Here is a 19045-nt window from a genome sequence, read left to right on the forward strand (position 1 = left end):
TAAAACAATATACACTTGCACATAAAGCGTCTGGTGCACAATGCACAACTGTCAATGGTAAATACTATTACTATGAATTTTTTATCTTCCATGAAGCTGATTCTCCCCTAGGTGTGGCATTCTGGGAAATATAACCTAGAAATCATGAGTTCTTGGCCGAGGGGAGAGAGAGCGGAAAATAGAGGGAGGTGGTACTGTGGAACACAGATGGGGCTAATGCAACACAAACCACTCTGCCAAGGGATAACCCCGTGCTTCCCACACAGCATCTCCTCCGGTCCTCCCAGCGCCTGGAGATGGGGAGTCTAATCCCTATTTTACCAACAGAGAGGCTGATACTGAGGCAGGCACTTAAATGGCTTATTCAAGATCCACAGTTGTGAGTGACAGCCAAGACTCAGGGCCAGAAGTGGCCTGAGAAACGGCTGATCCTCAGGTTAACATCTGGGGCTCTGGGAAAAATGGAGTTGTGTGTATGATGGCTTCTCACTTCACCAGAGGGGAGAGGCAACGTCCCATCAGAAAACAGCCCAAAGCTGATTCCTATGAGGCGGAGTCCACCTTACTCCTCAACCTTTTCTTGAGAACCAATTCTGACACAAGCCATCCCTTTCATGTTGCTGCGGCTGTTATGTGCCATTGAGTCACCTGTGACTCAAAGTGGCCCTATCCTGTGCCAATCTTATTGTCTCCAACACACCTACCCCGATAACCCCCATATGCTCTATTTTTCTGCTGGGTTTAGCAATTCAGTGAAACAACCATCCTTAAGATTATGTTTAGTAGTGATGTAGCAAAGCAACAACAAAGCAACATTGTTGCCATGTTAATGCTGACTCACAGGAACCTCACAGGATAGGGTAGAATGTCTGTAGGGTCTCTAAGGCTATAAAGCTTTCACAAAGCATACTGCCACACCTTCCTCCCACTGAGCGGCTGGTGAGTGTGCACTGTGGGTTACCGAGGTGAGTACTTAACTGTATTAGCAGGCCTGCCTCCTTCCGTCATGGAAGCAACAACTCAGGACAAAGTTCTTCCGGCTCCAGAACCATGTTTTAGCTGCACTCACTGGCAGGCCCACTCTCGCTGGCCCTCGGCCTTTCAATTTCTTAGCCTCTTGAGATGGCCAGGTCTCTGCCCCGCTCGACAAGTGTTATTAGGCTTTTCTGAGGTGCTCCACATTACCAGTAAGCCTTGACCCAAAGGTGCTCAGCTTTCTAACTCCATGTGTCGATGAGCCTAATGACACCCAGAACCCGCAGGCAGCCGGCTCCACTAGCGAGCTCCCTGCGGAGGGCACTCAGCTTTCCCACTCTGTGGTCAGGGGAGACTACTAGACAGTCTTACACTAGTATCCTGGTTCTGCTGTATCATTTCTCCACCACTGCCTCTGGCCATCGTCCCCCGTTTCTGATGTTACAGCTCACTCCTTCCATCTCCTGAATCTTAAGAGTTTCTCAGTGGCGGGATCTTGGGTCCAAGGCTCAAGCTCCGCTTTCTCGGCAGTTATTAGGCTTCTCTCGTCTCTATCTCTGAGATGGCTCATTTTAACCCTGCTGTGTTGTTGTTATGTGCCATCAAGTCACCCGAGACTCACAGTGACCCTAGTTTAACCCTAGAAGGATGGAATATACCTTATTTGCATTATTGTTGTTGTTGTTGACTGTCGTTGAGTCGAGCACGACTCATAGCGACCCTATGAACGAAAGGCCTGAGCCCATCTACAACTATTGACATTTATCGAAGTTAATACAGTTTCCAGAGGCATGTTCCCTTTGGTGTGTCACAAGCTCCTTATCTGCACACTCTTGCTCATTTGGTGAGAGTTACAAAGCCATAAGGGGGAAAGACCATATAAATGTGATACCACCAGCTCCGATTCTCCCTGATCTTTCCCATCATTCTCATCCCTGCTGACTCCGCTTCCTTTTTGCTGTCCGTCTGCAAAGTCTCCTTTCCAGCAGTCTTCCTGTAGCTCCTGGCCTCTGCTGTGTCAATGACAATGCCACGCTGTAAATACCCATCTCTGAATCTGCTTCCGAGACCAGAAAGTCCTGACAGATTCAGGAGTCAGGATGCTAGAGGGAAAGAGGGGGCAGATCACATGGCCTCTCTGGACCATGTATGACTTCTTCAGACAAAAGGGTTCTAGATGTCTAGGCAGCAAAGGCAGCAAAAAAGTACAGCTAAGAAGCTAGAGAATCTTGTGACTAGATATATGAGCTTGAATCAAGCCAGGTCTGAACCTTAGCTTGACCATGTGACTTGGACAAGGCTCAGTTTCCTCATTTCTAAGTCTTATGTAGAACTGAGGTTTTCCAGTATAGAGGAGTGCACCCGTAGAGTCATGCTGTTACTCGTAGGTACCACCAAGTAGAGTCCTCATAGTGACCAAGCTGTGACAGAGGAAGACCATCCCATAGGCTCTCCTGGGCTGTCACCTTTACAGGAACAGACTGGCAGATCTTTCTTGCTGGGTTTGAACTACCAACCTTTCGGCTAGCAGCTGTGTGCTTAACCAATGGGCCACAAGGGCTCTGTAGCAGGGTGATATTGGTTGTTGAGGAGGACCTGAAGTGCTTGCTACAGAAGGTCAAGGACTGCAGGCTTCAATATGGATTGAAGCTCAACATCAAGAAAACAAAGATTCTCACCACTGGGCCAATTAGCAGCATCAGGATGGATGGTGAAGAGACTGAGATTGTTAACAGCTTTAGTTTGCTTGGCTCCACAGTCAACACTCTTGATACTAGCAGCCAGGAAATCAAAAGATGAATTGCATTGGAAAAGTCAGCTGTCAGGGACCTCTCCAGAGTACTGAAGAGCAACAAAGTCAGTCTGGAGACAGGTGTGCCTGATCCAGGCCATGGGCTTTGCAATTGCTTGCTATGCATCAGAGAGCTGGACAATGACTAGGGATGACAGAAAGAGAATTGATGCCTTTGAGCTTTGGTGCTGGAGAAGAATGTTAAATATACCATGGACTGCCAGGAGAACAAATAGGTTTGTCCTGGAGAAGGTGAGACAACACTGCTCCTTGGAGACAAGGATTCTGAAGCTCTATCTGACATACTTTGGGCATGTTACAAGGACAGACTACTTCTTGGAGAGAGACATCATGCTTGGGAGAGTGGTGGGGCAGCGCAGGAGGGGAAGACCCTTGATGAGATGGACTGATTCAGTCACTGGGGTAAAGAGGGTAAGTGTGCCAGAGACAGTAAAGTTGGCACAGGAAAAGGGCAGTGTTCAGGGCTATTGCACACAGGGTCAAGATCAGTCACAAGCAACTCAATGATACATAAAAAGAACAAGGTAAATAACTGACCTTACAATAGGTAAACATTGGCTTCGAGCCCTTTTGTCCTCCTGTGTTACTCTGGCCCTGTAGGCCTTTCCTCTGGGACTTCCACAATCACAGAGTTAACAGCTTGCATAGTTGGGTCCCAGGATCCTCTCTAAATCTACAGATTGTGAGGATCACTAAACACTTGTAGGGATGGAAGGGGCTTATGCAAACTGCTCCCAACGCTGGCCAACAATGAGGACTCAACAAATGTCATTGTTAGGTACCATCAGGTGGGTGTCAACTCAGACCAGAATGAAATCCTGCCCGATCTTGTGCGATCCTCTTGCTCCCCATGGTGCATAAGCTCGCTGGTGCCGTGTCACTCCGCAGAGAGGCTTCCTCTCTTCCACTGACCAGCTGCTTTTCCAAGCATGACGTCCTTCTCCAGGGACACACCCACAGTATACGAGACCAGGTCTCCCTCACCATCCTTGCTTCTCAGGCACAATCTGGCTGCACTTATTCCAAGGCGTGTTAGTCATTGCTGGTGCTGATCTCCAGTGATGCGTGTCTGCGAGTGTTACACAGTCCACCCACAAGGCTTCAGGATGAAGATGCCTGACCTACTTGCAGAAGGAATGGCCTAAATTAGCCTCAAGGACTAGATATTTTGTTCTTGGGAGCCTACAACTTGGAGCCGGCCCTTAGTAGCCCAGTTGAGGACTCTCAGAAGGGTCTGGGGTATCAAGAATGCATGACCACAGCACTGCTGTGAGCCCAGCAGGCCTCTCTGATGGTGACAGGAGGTAGAGGCAGCCTCACTGCAGCCTGCTGAGCAGTGTGTGAAACCTGCTGATGAGCAGAGCGGGTAGCATGGACTCAATCCTGAGATTGAGAAGGCTGAGAAGGGCCACCCCTTGAGGTCACTGTAGGCTGCCAGGACCGTCCGTGGGAGCAGAAGCAGCAGTACCAGCCTGTCTCCAGTGGGTACTGTCACCTTTGCTGCTACCATAACCCTCTTCCTTGGCACCACAGCCAGAAGAGGATGGTAGACTAGCATGTCACGGTCAATGCTGTAGCACACTCTGAGCATCATGTCACCATCATGGCCCTGTGGAAGCATTAAGACTTCATGGGAGCACTGAGACTCAGGAGCAACCCCTATGTCCTACAGGGTCAGTGAGAAGAGGAAGACCCTCAATGAGACAGACCGAGGATGGCTCAGGACCTAGAAATGTTTCATTGTATTTCTCACAGGGCTGCTGTGAGGATGGGCTGACTCAATGGCAGTTAATAATAACAACATTAAAAGCAACTTCTGAACTCTAGAACATCTCTTGGTGACACCCTGACTTGATGGCATAACTGCATTCTTTAGAGCAAAACGCCTCAGCTGGTTAACAACTATATCCATGGCAACATCCAGGGCGAGACAAACAGGGAAGCCTGGTTCCTGAATCTCAAAGGAACAGAGGAAGATGAAGACTGGGGCTTAGGCTAAGGGTCACCCTCACTCCCTGTGGGCCCTCTTATCCCACAGCACCTCGTTTCCTTCACCCCTGCTAATTCTCTGGTACAAGTGCTCCACACCAGCTGGTCCCATCCTAATTCTCTGACCTCCACCACAGCAAAGCGGGATGATGAGGATGCCCTCTCTCCTACAACAGGTTTTCTGAGTCCATTAAATCATCCCTCAACTTCCAGTTCCTTCAGGAAGTTCTTCTTGAATTGAACAAGTGAACCCAAAGCTGAAGTGTGGCTCTATCTATTTACCTCACCTCGGGATTCTATGCGAGTCAAATACTCTCGCTAGCATTCCTCAAATGGGTATAGTGGCTCAGGATTCCCATGTATAGCCTGGTTAATGCTTTCCTGGGGCTGGTGGGGCTACCTTTGGCTGGGTGATCCCAGCCTTGTGGGCTGAGTGTAACATCACCTATAAGGTAGCAAGTTATACAGAGATGCTTCCGACCATTCAGAGAGCATCTTACAGGTATGGAAGGTTCTCTCTCGGTTCCTGACAGATGGACCCTGCAGAGGCTGAAGAAGCAATCTCCACTCGAATGAACAGATGTGCAACCCAGAAGCTCCAAACTGACCAATAGCCACCAGCAGCCCCCTCAAGGACCAACCCCTGACTGCTCTTCTCACCACTACACACCCGCCCAGAGTTTACAGTGGTCAAGCGGGACTCTAGGACCCTGTCATCCTGTCTCCTAATCCACCCATTATTCCAAGCAGGAATCCTGCCTGTACTCCTCCCGAGCCCACAAGCTATACATATATCTCCCTCTTTCCCTTCCAGTCCCTCCCCACCTTTCCACCACAACTCACATCACTTCGCCAGCATCTCTCCCAAGCCCCCTACTGCAGACGAGGTCCTCCCCCTAAACCCTACATGCAAACACATACCTCCTGTAGCTCCGATGACCTCACTCCCCTAGGAAGCACCTTCTAATGCTTTTCTAGCACATACTCCATTCTGCCTTCTATCAGAATGAGCACATGGAGGCAACTTCTCTATTCAATTTGTTATAGTGTGCCACACAGCCAATGCTAATTCCCTGCAGTCTTATGTGACATAGTAGCACTGTCTTCTAGGATTTCCTCGGCTGTAATCCAGGGCAGCATGTCACCAGGTCCTGTGGAACCACTGGTGGGTCTGAAGCGTCAGCTTCATGATGAACACCCAATGGCTTAACCATTGCTCGAGACAAGCAGGCAGGGCCAGCGGCCTCCGCCTTGGAAACAGTGCTTTATCTGCAACATATGATCAACAAATTGCTACTGATTTAAAAGGAATATCATTCAAGGACTAGGGAGTTCTTGAAGAGAGGAGAGCATCAGCATTGGTTAAAATTCTGGCTTTGCATTATTCACCATCACAAGAACATGAAAACAGCCCAAGTGTCCAACCACAAATGAATGGATTGAGAAATTATGGTACATTCACACAATGGAATACTATGCAGCACAAAGGAGCAATGATTGGAGAGCATTATGCTGTGTGAACTAACTCAGTCCCACAAGGATAAATACTGTATAAAACCATTCTTGTAGAATGAGTACAAGGATCTAGGAAGGGTGGGAGAGGCTGGAAGCAGAGGGATGTGGATGTACAGGGAGAAGGGGGATTAATCATTGAGTTGTATAATTTGATGGGGGGTGAGGGAAATTGAAGGAATTTGTTCAAATTTGTATTAGAATTTTGCAAATAAACTGTTGTTGTTGTTATGTGCCGTCGAGTCGTTTTCGACTCACAGCGACCCTATGCACAACAGCCCTAAACCCTGCTCTATACTGCGCCAACCGCACTGCCTCCGACACACCCATCCCGATTACCCCAGTCACCGAATCAATCCATCTCATAGAGGGTCTTCCCCTCCTGCGCTGTCCCTCCACCCTCCCAAGCATGATGTCCCTCTCCAAGGACCCGTCCCTCCTGGCAACATGTCCAAAGTATGTCAGACAAAGCCCCAGAATCCTTGCCTCCAAGGAGTAGCTTGGCTTAATCCTCTCCAGGATGAATCTGTTTGTTTTCCTGGCAGTCCATGGTACATTCAGTACTCTTCTCCAGCACCACAGCTCAAAAGCATCCACTCTCCTGTCCTCTTGCAAATAAACTAGCAAAAGGAAAAAAAATTCTTCCTTTGCTGCTCGTTTGCAGTCCTGGCTCTGGACAGATTACCAATCCTTCAGTGCCTTGATTTCCTCATTTGTAAAACACAAGCTTATGACTATTTATTGCTCTTTGCTTTATTATGTGCTACACATACTACGTTCTTCACAAACTGAGGGTCTGAGGCACACTTGCTATGAGCAAGTCTATTAGTGTCATGTTCCCAACAGCATATGTGCTCTTCAAGTCTCCATGTTTCATTCTGGTAATTCTTAAAACATATTTAAACAATTCTCATGAAGCTACTGCTCGCTTAATAGCCTGCAGTATAGAGTTAGACATAACCTTTACATGCACTGGCAAGCCTAAAAGTCTGGGTGGCTCGCTTTCCTGTGGTACTCACTTCATTTCAGTGGCTTGAAACAGAACCTGCAGTATCTTTATATATATGTATGTTATTTTTTTTTAACCTGCATTATCTTGAAGGTACATATCCATGGAACCTGAACCACACCATTACTATTAGCATTAAGTAATTCTACACAAACAACAAGAACACAGCCTCTCCTATACCGAGTGACGGAGAAATGTTAGTTGTTATTACTGGGTTATCACATTCTCTGCGCCTACCCCCTCCTTCCCAGGAGAATCAGGTCCCTGGAGCTCTAATGAGGCAACTCCTCAGACTGAGGCTGCTGGAGTTCTAGGCTCAGGGGCAGCTTGGAGACTTTGCAGAGAAGCCAGGCCCTTCTGGGTGGCTGCCAACAGCTTCCTCAAAAGGGAAGAGCCTTTTTAGTGGGTCACCAAGGGCACAGGGAGCCTGTGTCCTGAGTCTGAGGAATCAGCACTTTCAGTGTTTTTCTAGGAAGAGAGCCAGGGAGCCTAAACCCCTGAAGCTTCTGCCTGGGGTCTGTTTGGGGGAAGTTGTTCTTGGCTGGTCACATTTCAGATTCTTTTAAGCCCGTCTAGCTCTTGTGTGTGTGTGTGTATGCACACACATACACTTCTCTTTAGTAAGTGTATATGTGCTAAAGGGTCATGACTGTGCCAGTCCTTATACACACTGACCCATACAACCTTGCTTGCTGAAAGTGAGGAAGACTTGAAATGTTCACTGCTGAAGATCAAAGCCTTCAACATGGACTACATCTCAGCATCAAGAAGACCAAAATCCTTATCACTGGACCACTAAGCAACATCATGATAGAGAAAAGATTGACATTTCAATGATTCCATCTTACTTAGATCTACAATCAACAAACACCCTTGGTATCAGCAGTCAGGAGATCAGAAGACATATTGCAATGGGCAAGTCAGGAACCTCTCCAAATTACTGAAGAGCAATGATATCAGTTTCAAAACTAAGGTGTACCTGATTCAGACAGCTTTTTCCAATCATCTGCTATATAAATAAGGATCTATACCTTTGAATTGTGGTATTGGAGAATATCCCATGGACTGACACAAGTACAAACAGGTATGTCTTGGAGCAAGGGCAGACAAAGTGCTCCTGAGAGGCAAAGATGGAAAGCTTCGTCTCATCCTTTGGGCATGTTGCTAGGAGAGGCTACTTCTAGCAGATACCATGTTTGTAAAGATGGAAGAGCAGCAAAAGGAAGGCAGCCCTTCAGCAAGATGGGTTGGCACAGTGACTGATGCAATGGACGTTAAGTATATTAGAGATGATGAGGATGGGACAGGATGGGACAGGGTTCAGATCTGTTGTTCATGAGGTCACTATGAGTGGTTCTCAACTCAATGGCATCTAACAACAACAACATGTGAACACACATCATCAACTGTAGACCCTTTATGTTCCGCGTGTTGACTCAACCTCACACAAGTGCTGAGGGTCCATGTCTGTGTGCCACGTGATCTGTTAACTCTGTGGTTACTGAGTGCTGCTGAGCCAATTCTGACTCAGACACCCCATGTCAGGGGATTTCTTGGCTGCAGTCTTTAAGGAATCAGATATCTATGTCTTTCTCCTGGCCAGGTTTGATCTATTTACCTTTCAGTCATCAGCTAAGCACTTCATGTAGTGGGATATCTGGGCTTCTGAGTTATACCATACTTTGAAAAGGTCAAACCCACTTGTCTCCATATTGTCATTTCAGCATTCTTCCTAAGCAGTCCCAAGGTCAAAATTTACAGTCGTGGATCTCCACAGAAATACTTGGGGCTTATGCCATTCATGATCCAATCTCCCAGATCAGACCCTAACCAGCAGTTCCATTCCAACAGGCAATCTTTTAAGGCAACTTGAATCCCAGGGGCACCAATGCTGAATTTTCACACCAGGCTGTAGGTCTGTCCTTGCTCTTGGTCACCATATCCCCAACTCACAGGAGGGAGACAGAACTTTGAAAAGCTCAGAGTGAGAGCTGTTGCTCAGAAGTCAGAAGACTGAAGGGGGAGCTGCTCTCTCCATGCTCCAAAACATGTAACATATCATTGAGATGTCTAAAATAGATTCCAGGATGGCTCAGGCCAACGGCCCAGCCCCTGCGGAGCACCGGCTGCCTTGCTGAGGTTTGGCTGGAGGCAAGCTGGAGAAGAATGGTGTGTCAAACATCCCATGTTCACAACTGAGCTGGCAGTGAGAGCCTGGATCCGACTGGAGCCCAAGTTCTTGGGGGGTGAGCCTGTTACCTGCAGGAAAGCTGTGCTCTGCACTCTCCTCTTGCTGCCTCAGCACCACAATAGGCTGAGTTCTGGGATTCTCACCTTGTTGGTTTCTCACCTCTGCAGTCTATCCTTCCTCACACCAAACGCCTGAAGCTAGGCTATCCTTCCTCATGCTGAAAGCATGAAGCTTAGATGAAAAAGGTGAAAGGTAACGATGAAAGATGGAAGGTCCTCTGGACATCCCTTACCCTAGGCACACACTGCTGAAGCCATGTTGTGCCCACAGCGGTGCCCATCCAGGCTGCATGACCCTTGGCATGACCCAATTCCCAGGCCATCTTCCTAGTCTGAACCCTGTCGGCCAGCAGAGGCAGAGATGTGTGTCTACTAAGCAGGGAGAACCGACAGACACAGTGTTAGGTTCCCTGCTGAGGTACAGTCCCCAGCGTGGAGAGAGGTGTGGGAAGTGGTGTCTGACTCCCCGACTCCTGTCAGAGAAACACAGCCCACGCAGGGCCGGCAAGTGGGGCCTGGCCCCCCAGCCCTTCCTGTGCACAAGAGGGAAGACGGCAGGCTCTGGGGACATCAAACGAGTCTGGGTAATCCAAACAGGGTGTGGGGGGAGGTCAGCCAGCACGAAATGAGAAACATGTGGCGTCCATTTCCCCTTCCCTGGCTGGCTAGCGCAGGCTGTCCAGGCCGAGGAAGAAGGCTGAGGGGAGTAGAGCTTCCGGGCTGAGCCAGGAGGAACTCAGCCAGGTGTTGTCGGTCCCCAGCAGGGAGCCACTCAGAGGTGCAGACATTATGAGGACCTGGGGGTGGGCTGGGGGGAGTGGGGATAGGGTGGCTCTCCTCCCCAGCCATATCTTATACCAAAAGAAAGATGAAAGGAGCAGAAGGCAGAGCATACAGAACAAGGTGTTGAGAGAGATCTGGCCTTGAATATAATGCAAAAAGGACTCTGTGCAAGACAGACTCGCTTAATCAGTAAAGATCCGGAAAATCTAGGGGGGGTGGGGGGGAATCCTGGCTCACAGAATGAAGATCTTTCTAACAATGAGTGTTTTCCAGGAAAATAAGGTAGTGAGCCCTCTGTCACCAGGAGTGTGCAAACAGAACACCCACCTGCCTACGACGCTGCAGCAGGAATAATTCCGGCTCGTGGGTGGCACAACTAGACAATTTTCCACTCAGTGGTTCCATGAGCTCTCAGGGACAGGTGAAGAAGGCGGAATGAGCTGCAGAGAGGAGGGGATTTCTCCCTTCCTGATGAACACGGAGAGGCTGCAGCGCACTGCAGTGGTGGTGCAGAGCAAGGATGCTGAGCTGCAGTTATGCATCCCAGGTGCAAGTCTGGCTCGTCCGTTAGCCCCATGGAGGCCAGCCCTGGAAGCCAGAAGCTGTGATACCTGTGTGTGTGTAGAGGGGTGGCTGCACAGAAGGGAGATACCGAAGGCTCACAGGAGAGAAAGTACCTGGTGCTGGCAGCCTGTAGTTGGGGACAGGTCTTGGGGTGGTTTTGATTTATCTGGAGTTATCATAGAAGAGGATGGTTGTTGTGAGGAGCTGTCGAGAATGCCTCACAGCGACCATATGAACAGCCAATCGAAACCTTGCCCTATCCTGTGCTATCCTCATCCTCCCTCACATATTAGAACCTATTGCTGATGTCACCATGTCAATCCATCTCATTGGGGGTCTTCCTCTCCTTCAATGACCCTCGATACTCCCTTTCCAATAGTATTGCCTACATGGCCAATGGCAAGAAGCTGTGCTGCAATCCCAAAGGCACATAGTTGGAAGCCACAAGCACCTGGGGAAAGTATGGGCAATCTCCTCTCCTGTGTAATTAACTGCCTCTGAAAACCCACTGGAAGGTCAGCTATGAGTCGGCTCTGATGCCACAATACACAAAACCAACATCATGCACTTTTCCAAAGCTTGAAAGATGAAGCTTTGCCATCTTGGCTCCCAAGAAGCACTCTGGCTGCACTTTTTCCAAGAGAGGTGGGTGGTTTACCAAGAATGAAAATGTCAGGAGACACCTGGATTCCAAGTGACTTGTCTTGTTACTGATTCAATCCTGGTATTGAAGTGGCTATGACCTGGAGTTGGTGCCACCAATGATGGTGAAGTTCACCTAACTGGGTTAATTCTGAACATGGTAATAAAGAAAAGTTCTCTTCTGCACTCACCCCGAGGAAAGCAGGAGGCCTCAAAGCTCGAGAAGTTCTGTGCCTTTTTGAGGAAATGCCAAACTGTCTTCCAAAGTGGTTTTACCATTTTACCATTCCACCAACAATGCATAAGAGTTCCTATCGTGCCACATCCTTTCCAGTATTTATTACTTGATGTTCTGTTAAATTTTGCCACTGCTACTGGGGTGAGATGGCATCTCACTGTGGTTTTGATTTGTATCTCTCTTAGTGCCAGTGATTTTGAGCATTTCTTCATGTTTCTGTTGGTCCTCCCAATATCTTCATCTGTGAAAAGTCTTTCCATGTCTTTTGCCCATTTGTAATTACTTAATCAGTCTTTTTCTTGTGGAGGCCTTGTAGGATTCTATAAACTTTTGGTATAAGACCATTGCTGAAATGATATTGCCAAATGTTTTTTTCCAGTCAATAGGTTTTCTTTTCACTGTGTATGAAAATGTTTTTGATGCACACAGGGATCTTTAGAAGGTCCCATATGACCCAGTGATTTCAATGCTTGGAATATACCCGAAGAAAATGAGAACTGAGGCACAAACGGAGATTTATTTACCACCACAAGAAAATGGAAAAAGCCCAAATGTTCAACCACAAGTGAATGGATCATGAAATCATGGTACATTCACATATGGAATACTACACAGCACACAGGAGTAATGATTTTGAAAATTACTATCTAACTTGGGAGGGACTGGAGTGCATTATGCTAAGTGAATTAACTCAGTCCCATAAGGACAAATACTGTATAAGACCATTTATTCTAGAAATAGATAACTAGTAAAACATGCAAAGGATCCAAGGGGGGCAGGATAGAAGCAGAAGGGTGAGGATAGGTGGAGTGGGGGGGGAAAATCACATGATCACACAATTTGATGGGTAGAGGGAGGAATGGATAAAGGAAATGGGAAAGATCCAGTGTGAAAAACAAATGTATATGAACTTTGTAAGTAAGCCAGTATAAAAGAAAAATTTTATTATTTTTTTTTAAAAAAAGGAAGTTCTATGACAATTCCTCTTCCTCACCCCCTCAACATCCCCACATATATCCAGAAGGTCCCTACATCTTGCATTGGTTCTTCCTTTGGCCTCTGGGAAAGCAGGGGTCTTTCTACTCCTCTCTGAGAGAATGAGATGCCCAGAGCATGTCCTGCTCAAGTTGTAGTGCTCCACTCATCACTGTGGTCATGAGGGAGAAAGGCCAAAATGGCAGCAGGGGATAGCAATGGAAAGACAGCAGAACGCCAAATGTGGCTGGGTGGTCTTGGCCGAGTAAGCCTCTCTTCCTCTCTGGACTTCATGTTCTCATCTGTCAAATGGGGTTGAAACAAGATGACCCTCTCATGACTTGAAGTATGTGATGCTACCAGCATCCTCCCTGGTGCTGCAGCAGGCTGGGAGTGGAGTGAGGTGTTGGGTGGAAGCAAGCTTTGTCTTCACACTCTTGCCATGGCAGGGGAAACCCTGGCAAGGCAGCAGAATGGCTGTAGATGTGGATCCTCAGACAGTGTGTGCCCGGTGAGCTTGCAAACATCATCTGTCTATTTAGATCTCAGCTCTTCTTCAGAGAATTCAGAATAACTCTGTTACTATCCTTTCTCTGCCCACCTCACTCCAACCTAGTACACTGATTAAAAATTTTAAAAAGTTTTTAAGAAGTCATTTCTTTCCTCTTTCTCAAAAAACACACCAGAGGACATTCTTTTTTTTTTTTTTTTTAAATTTACAAGGCCAACAGTAAACAGCTTTAGAAATGGTGACCTTCCTGCCTTCACTTCTCCCTTCTGCTTGGCCTAACTGTTGTCATGGCAACACCTCATGTGGCTCCAGACACCTTGTCAGAGGAAGAGGGACTTCATGTTCCTTGATTCCTTTATACATAGACCTTAGTTTATCTTAGTTTTTCTACTTTGTCCCTTTGCCTACACAGCTGGATGGGGAAAGATGGCCATGTGGGAATAACAGACTGATTTTGCCTTGAAATTCTTAGTTCCAAGGTCACTGAAGTAGGAAACACATGGTTTGGAATCAAAAGGGAAAAAAATTAAATCTATATTAAAATGCGCTCTATTTAAGCCCCTTAGAAATTTGTAAATGTGTAAATATTGTAAATGTGTGCCCCCTACAATCACTACGGGGTAAAGAAGAGTCATGGGATAATCTCTTCTACACACAAATGGGGAAACTGAGTTCCAGATGTCACAGAGTTTAGGGTTTCCTCACAGGGGACTCAGGAATGCAGCTTCTTGTCCTGTCCCAGATCCGACCATGGCCCGAGGCTGTCTGCCCTTCTTCTGGGAGCCAAACTTCCTGATGTGAACTATCAAATCAAGATCCAAAGATCCCTAATTCCTGCGACTGGCCTATATCCCCCTGGGCACCCTCATCTCAGTCTTCCAAGTGTCTAGGATTTCCCACTGGGACTAGAGCTACTTGGAAGCTTCCAAGGTGAGAGAAGGGACAGGGAGCCTGCCCAGACCATCTGGGCCCCAGCTGATTTCTGGGAAAGGGTGATCAGGTTTCAGCTCTTCTCTTTCATTCCAGAAAGGCACTTATTTGGGGCTGCCTCTCACCACTCCTTAGAAACTGAGTCTTGGCAGCTTCTTGGGCCTGGGATGGTACCACGGAGTGAATGTAACCAGATTCTGGGCTTCACGGGTGAGGAACAGCACTCTGTTTTTACTCTTTATCCTGAGACAGCAAGGCAGCCATTCTTCCTAGAGGCCACAGCACTCTCCAATGAGCCCCTGCCCTGACACCTGGCACACTTTCATGGATTCTGGGAGGCTGACCTGGCTCTGCTGGACCCTCAGATAATCTACTCTTCACCTCTACCTCCATCTCCACTCCCCTCTACTTTGTTTCTACCACTTCCTGCTGATGCCCAGCAATACCTGCCTAGGACCTGCAATCTCCCTCCTCCACCTTCAGACCTCTCAACAAGTTCGTCTGACCTTCACCTCTCTCTACCAGACAACAAATCTCTTCAGGCCCTCTACAGGGTAATCAGAGCAAGGAGGTGATCTTTGTCCAGCATACTCGTTTGTTTTTTAATCCCCTCTTTATCCAACTCTGCCCTCCAATCAGATTCTGGTGAAAGACCTATGACTCAGTATTCAGGAGACATACTCAGAATCTCCTTTTCACCATCCACTTATGGATGACTTTAAGGCTCTCAATCCTTTTGATTCTGCCATTTCCCAACTGGATAGTGGGAACAGATATAAAGATGCTCTATCGTGAATATGCTTTAAGAAGTGATAAAGGACCCACATCCAGCCTCCCTCTCCTCTCGAGTCAGTCCTAGGATCATTTGTTGGGGTCTTTGGGATTGTCACCTCTTAAGAAGTGTCCAAGAGAGCTTTAACACATTGGCCAACTCTTAGAGCAGTGCCGGGGCACACGTGTTCAAAAGGGCCAAGGATAATGAAGTCATCACAAGTTGGCCAAGCCTGACCTTGAACATGTGGTTGCTTGCACCCTTGACACACTCTCTGACAGTCAGGCCCTTCTCTCCCCAAGACCACTGTCACCCTCCTAACAGTCCCTGGGGGAACATTCTTCCCCCGAGACTGGCTGGTGCCTCTTCATCCCTCAGCCACAATTCAATTATCAGCTCCTCAGACCACAGCAGCCCCCTTTCCCAGTTTCGCTCTATCACAAGGTCCTGCTTAATTTTCACTGCAGCACTCACTAGCATCTGTTAAGTGTTTTCTTTCCACCTCCTTTATTGTCCGTTTCACTCCATTAGAATGTAAGTTCCTTGAGAGCAGGCAAGTGGCAACAACATATCCATGTGTAAAGTAAGGCTGCCTGGTCAGCTCTGCGGCTCTGCGTTCCTCCATCCTATTCCTCACCTTTTCCTGAGGTGACAAGACCTTCAGGAGGGGGTCTGGGAGGGGAAAGGGTTCCTTCCCTTTCCCCCAGTCTCCTGATGGCCCCAGCAAGGCCCAATCTGCAAGCCCTTACAGAAGGCAAATCCTTGTCCTGGGAAGGGGCCCCTCAAGATGGTCCACACCAATGTCTGGCAGCCCTGGAGAGGCCTACCCAATAGAATCGGTCTCCTCCAGGCCCTTACTGTCCAGAACTACCAAGCGAGCCTACCCCTCACGGTGCCACAGCGCCTGCCTTACCCATCACTGACCGCTGAGCGCGTCAGCCCCGCCCCTTCGCATGCGCGCGGACACGCCCCTTCCTAGCCCCCAGGCAGGCAGGCACTCTGCCCCATACCCAGGAAGCTCGCAGCTCAGGTCCCCGGGTGGACCCTGGAGGACCCACACCGCAACAAGTCCATGGAGACAAGAAGGCCGGCTCGGGCTCCAAGCCTTGGCACCGTCCTCCTGCGGCTCAGGCACCACTCGTGCGAGTTCCTGAAGCCCGGCAGCTGGGCGCCCTGCACATCCCCATCTCTCCCTCAGAGGACAGAGCTCTCCCGGGAAAGCAAGCACCGTTCCGGGGCCTGCTCCAGGTTTTTCCTGCAGAGACTCTCCAGGCTTGGACAACAATGGAGCAGCTCAGTGCGCTTCCTCCGCCCCGGACGAGCTTTGTTCCTCCCTTCCCGCCTGTACAGCTCCCATTAGCCAAAGGGCAAAAGCCCAGCTCCTTTAATATGCCCTAAAAGACCTTGGGGCTAGGGGGATCGTAACAGAGCCAGGGTCTAAGATGCGCATCCAGATGCGCGCTGCTGGCTCCCGGCCTTCCCCCGGCCTCAGACGCCTCCCCTAGCCAGAACCCCTCCATCCGGGATGTCCAGGGATATCCGACTAGTGCTCCCACCGGGGAGCTGGAGAGGAAGCGGAGTTCGGCTCCAAGGCCGGCCAACCCTCACATCTGTGCTTCCACACCCATATCCCAGATCTGGGCTCCCAACCAGACGCTTACCTAGCAACGTTAGGTGCTCTCGGAGAATAGACCACACACCACAATCACCAAGGTCTCCATTAGCTCTAGATTTTTAACGTATTGGTATTCTGCGCTTTAAAATTCAAGGATCCTAGTGGGTTTCATTTCTGAAAACCTATGGCCTCCTTACACTGACCAGCGTCATCTTAGGCAAGCAAGACCAGAGTGACAGCCCGGTGACATCCCTGAGGAAGAGCACCGTAGCCATGCACATCTGGAAGTGGCTCGGCCCTGCACATCTGGGTGCAATGACACTTCCCCTCCCCCCGTAGAACCTGACTCATGTTTAGGAAAGCTCTAAGGACACGCAGAAGGGCTGCTGGCTCCCTACACCTTCTCTTGCAGCTGGCCAGGGGCGGGGCAGGGCAGCAAGACTTACCCAACATCTGACTGAAGAGCAGCTGTTCGAGGTCGCCCAGCACGGTCACCACCAGCTCGGGGTCCACCTTGAGAAAGGCGCGCTCCTCCTGGCCTTTGGCGGCAGGCACCGGCCCAGAGCCCTTTTGAGCCTTGGCCTTGCTAAGCAGTTCGTCGTCTGACTTGCCATCGTCGCTCACAGCTGCCTCGGGAGCCTTGCTGAGAGGCTTGACTTCAGCATAGGGGCCGCGCGGGATCCGGCTGGGTTTGCCCAGGCTGGGCGCAAGCGGGGCGAGAGGGGTCTTGGGGCCGCCCGCCGGGCTGCTCTTGGCTTGGAAAAGCGAATGCTCCGACTTGGACAGCGTCTTAGACATGAGCGGGGCCTCGCGGCCCTTGGACCCCGCCTTGCCCAAACCCTTGGGCGCCTTGGCCATATCGTCGCTCCACTCGGGCTCATAGAGCTGCATCTTCTTCTCGGAGTCCGTGAGGAACGAGAGATTGGTGAGGGACTTCTGCTTGCGCAGGTTGGAGGTGGGCGGCCCGCCGGGGCCACGACCATCCACGCTGCCGGACTTGAAGACCTTCAGCTCCGCCGCACTGGCCTTGGCCATGCTGCCACCGCTGCCGGGCGCCTTGGCGCGCTTGGGTAGCATGCCTCTGCCGTCCGCCGCGGCCGCCTTCCTGCCCGCGCCCCGCGGCTCGTCCGCGCCCTCGTCGCCGCCGCTGCCGCTCAGCTCCACCTCGGGCTGCACGCTCTTGACGCTGCTGCCCAGCATTCTGCCCGCGAGGAGCGCATGGACGATGCGCGCGTCTGCAGGCACGGGGGAGGGGGCCGGGGGCGGGGGCGACGGAGGAGGAGGCGGGGGAGGGGAGGGGGAGAGAAAGGACGGAAGAAACCGAGGAAGAAGGGGAGAGGCAGGGGGAGGGGGCGAGGGAAGAGAGAAGGGGGCGAGCCGAGGGTGCAGAGAAGAGAAACGCAAGGAGAGAAAGCCGGGAGAAAAGGAAAGAGCAGGGAAATCGTGGCGAGATGGGGCGGGGCCGGAGGAAAAGGGGCGGGGCAGGGGGGAAAAAAGGACAAATTAAAATTAAACAATCAAAAGAAGAACGGAAACGCCACAGCCCAGCCGGGGCCCAAGCGTGCCTCGGCTCCGGGGTCCCGGCTGCCGGCCTGGCCGCCTGTCAGTCCCGCGGGTGGAGAAGCGCTGGGCAGCGCCCTCGCCCCACTCCACCCGCCGGCGTAAGTAGAGGCTGCGAGCTGCAGCTCCAAGCCCAGGAAGAGGGGAGGGGCGGGGGGAGCGCGGGAGGAGGGAGGAGTGTGCGTGAGGGAAGGGGGGTGCGGGAGAGAGAGTGCGTGTCTATTTCTGGCTCGAGAGGGGGAGGTATCTTCAAACAGCTCTAGGGGCGGGAGTGTGGGGAGTAGGGGGCGAGAGAAAGGATCCACCAGTTTTTCTCCTTGATTTTTTTTTTTTTTTTGCAGAGAGGTAAGGCAGGTTCCTGGAGGGGCGGTCTCCTACTGAGTCCAGGGGAAGGGTCTGTTGAGGAGATAGAGGGGTGTAAGTAAACCCTACTAAGGGAGAGCACCTCAGGATGCAAGAGGGAGAAGGGCCAGGAAGGTCTGGGGACAGGTAAAGGGAGGAGGGTGGGGAGGTAATATCCAGGTTGCTGCTTCCCAGCCCACGCCCGACCATAGAAGGCTGCTGCCCAGGAAACAGTCCCACTTTGCTTCAGTCTCTGAGACCCAAGGCTGCCCTCTCCTCCAGAGGTAAAGGTCTTGGGATAGGACAGAGTGGCTGGCAGAGGCTGGTCCCAGGGCTGACAGTAATAGAATGAAAGATTAAGTCTTAGGATCAGGAGACCAGGTTCCCTTGCTAATTGACTGCATGACCTTGTCAAAGTCATTTAAGCGCACCGGATCACTCTTCTCTTAGAGTGGTTATAATCCGGATTGTAAAAAGGCTTTGAAACTGGTGTGTCACACCTGGGAAGCAAGAGGTTGAACACAAGTCTTTTTGCCTGTCAGTGGAGCTGCAGAGAATAGGGGGA

The 19045-nt window shown here is 50.1% G+C and overlaps 1 protein-coding gene across 1 annotated transcript in view; it reads right to left on the minus strand.

The window, feature by feature from the left end:
• Positions 1-18122, minus strand: part of NAV1 (neuron navigator 1) — a 213390-nt gene extending 195268 nt beyond the window's left edge. The window contains exon 1 of the mRNA XM_006890545.1: positions 17025-18122. Coding sequence (XP_006890607.1) covers positions 17025-17778 — 754 coding nt within the window. The 5' untranslated portion in view covers positions 17779-18122. The remainder of the gene's footprint in view (positions 1-17024) is intronic.
• Between the last annotated feature and the right edge of the window lie 923 nt (positions 18123-19045).

Source organism: Elephantulus edwardii, unplaced genomic scaffold (assembly GCF_000299155.1).
Source record: "Elephantulus edwardii isolate Elephantulus edwardi_28Jun2011 unplaced genomic scaffold, EleEdw1.0 scaffold00090, whole genome shotgun sequence".
Classification (NCBI taxonomy): domain Eukaryota; kingdom Metazoa; phylum Chordata; class Mammalia; order Macroscelidea; family Macroscelididae; genus Elephantulus; species Elephantulus edwardii.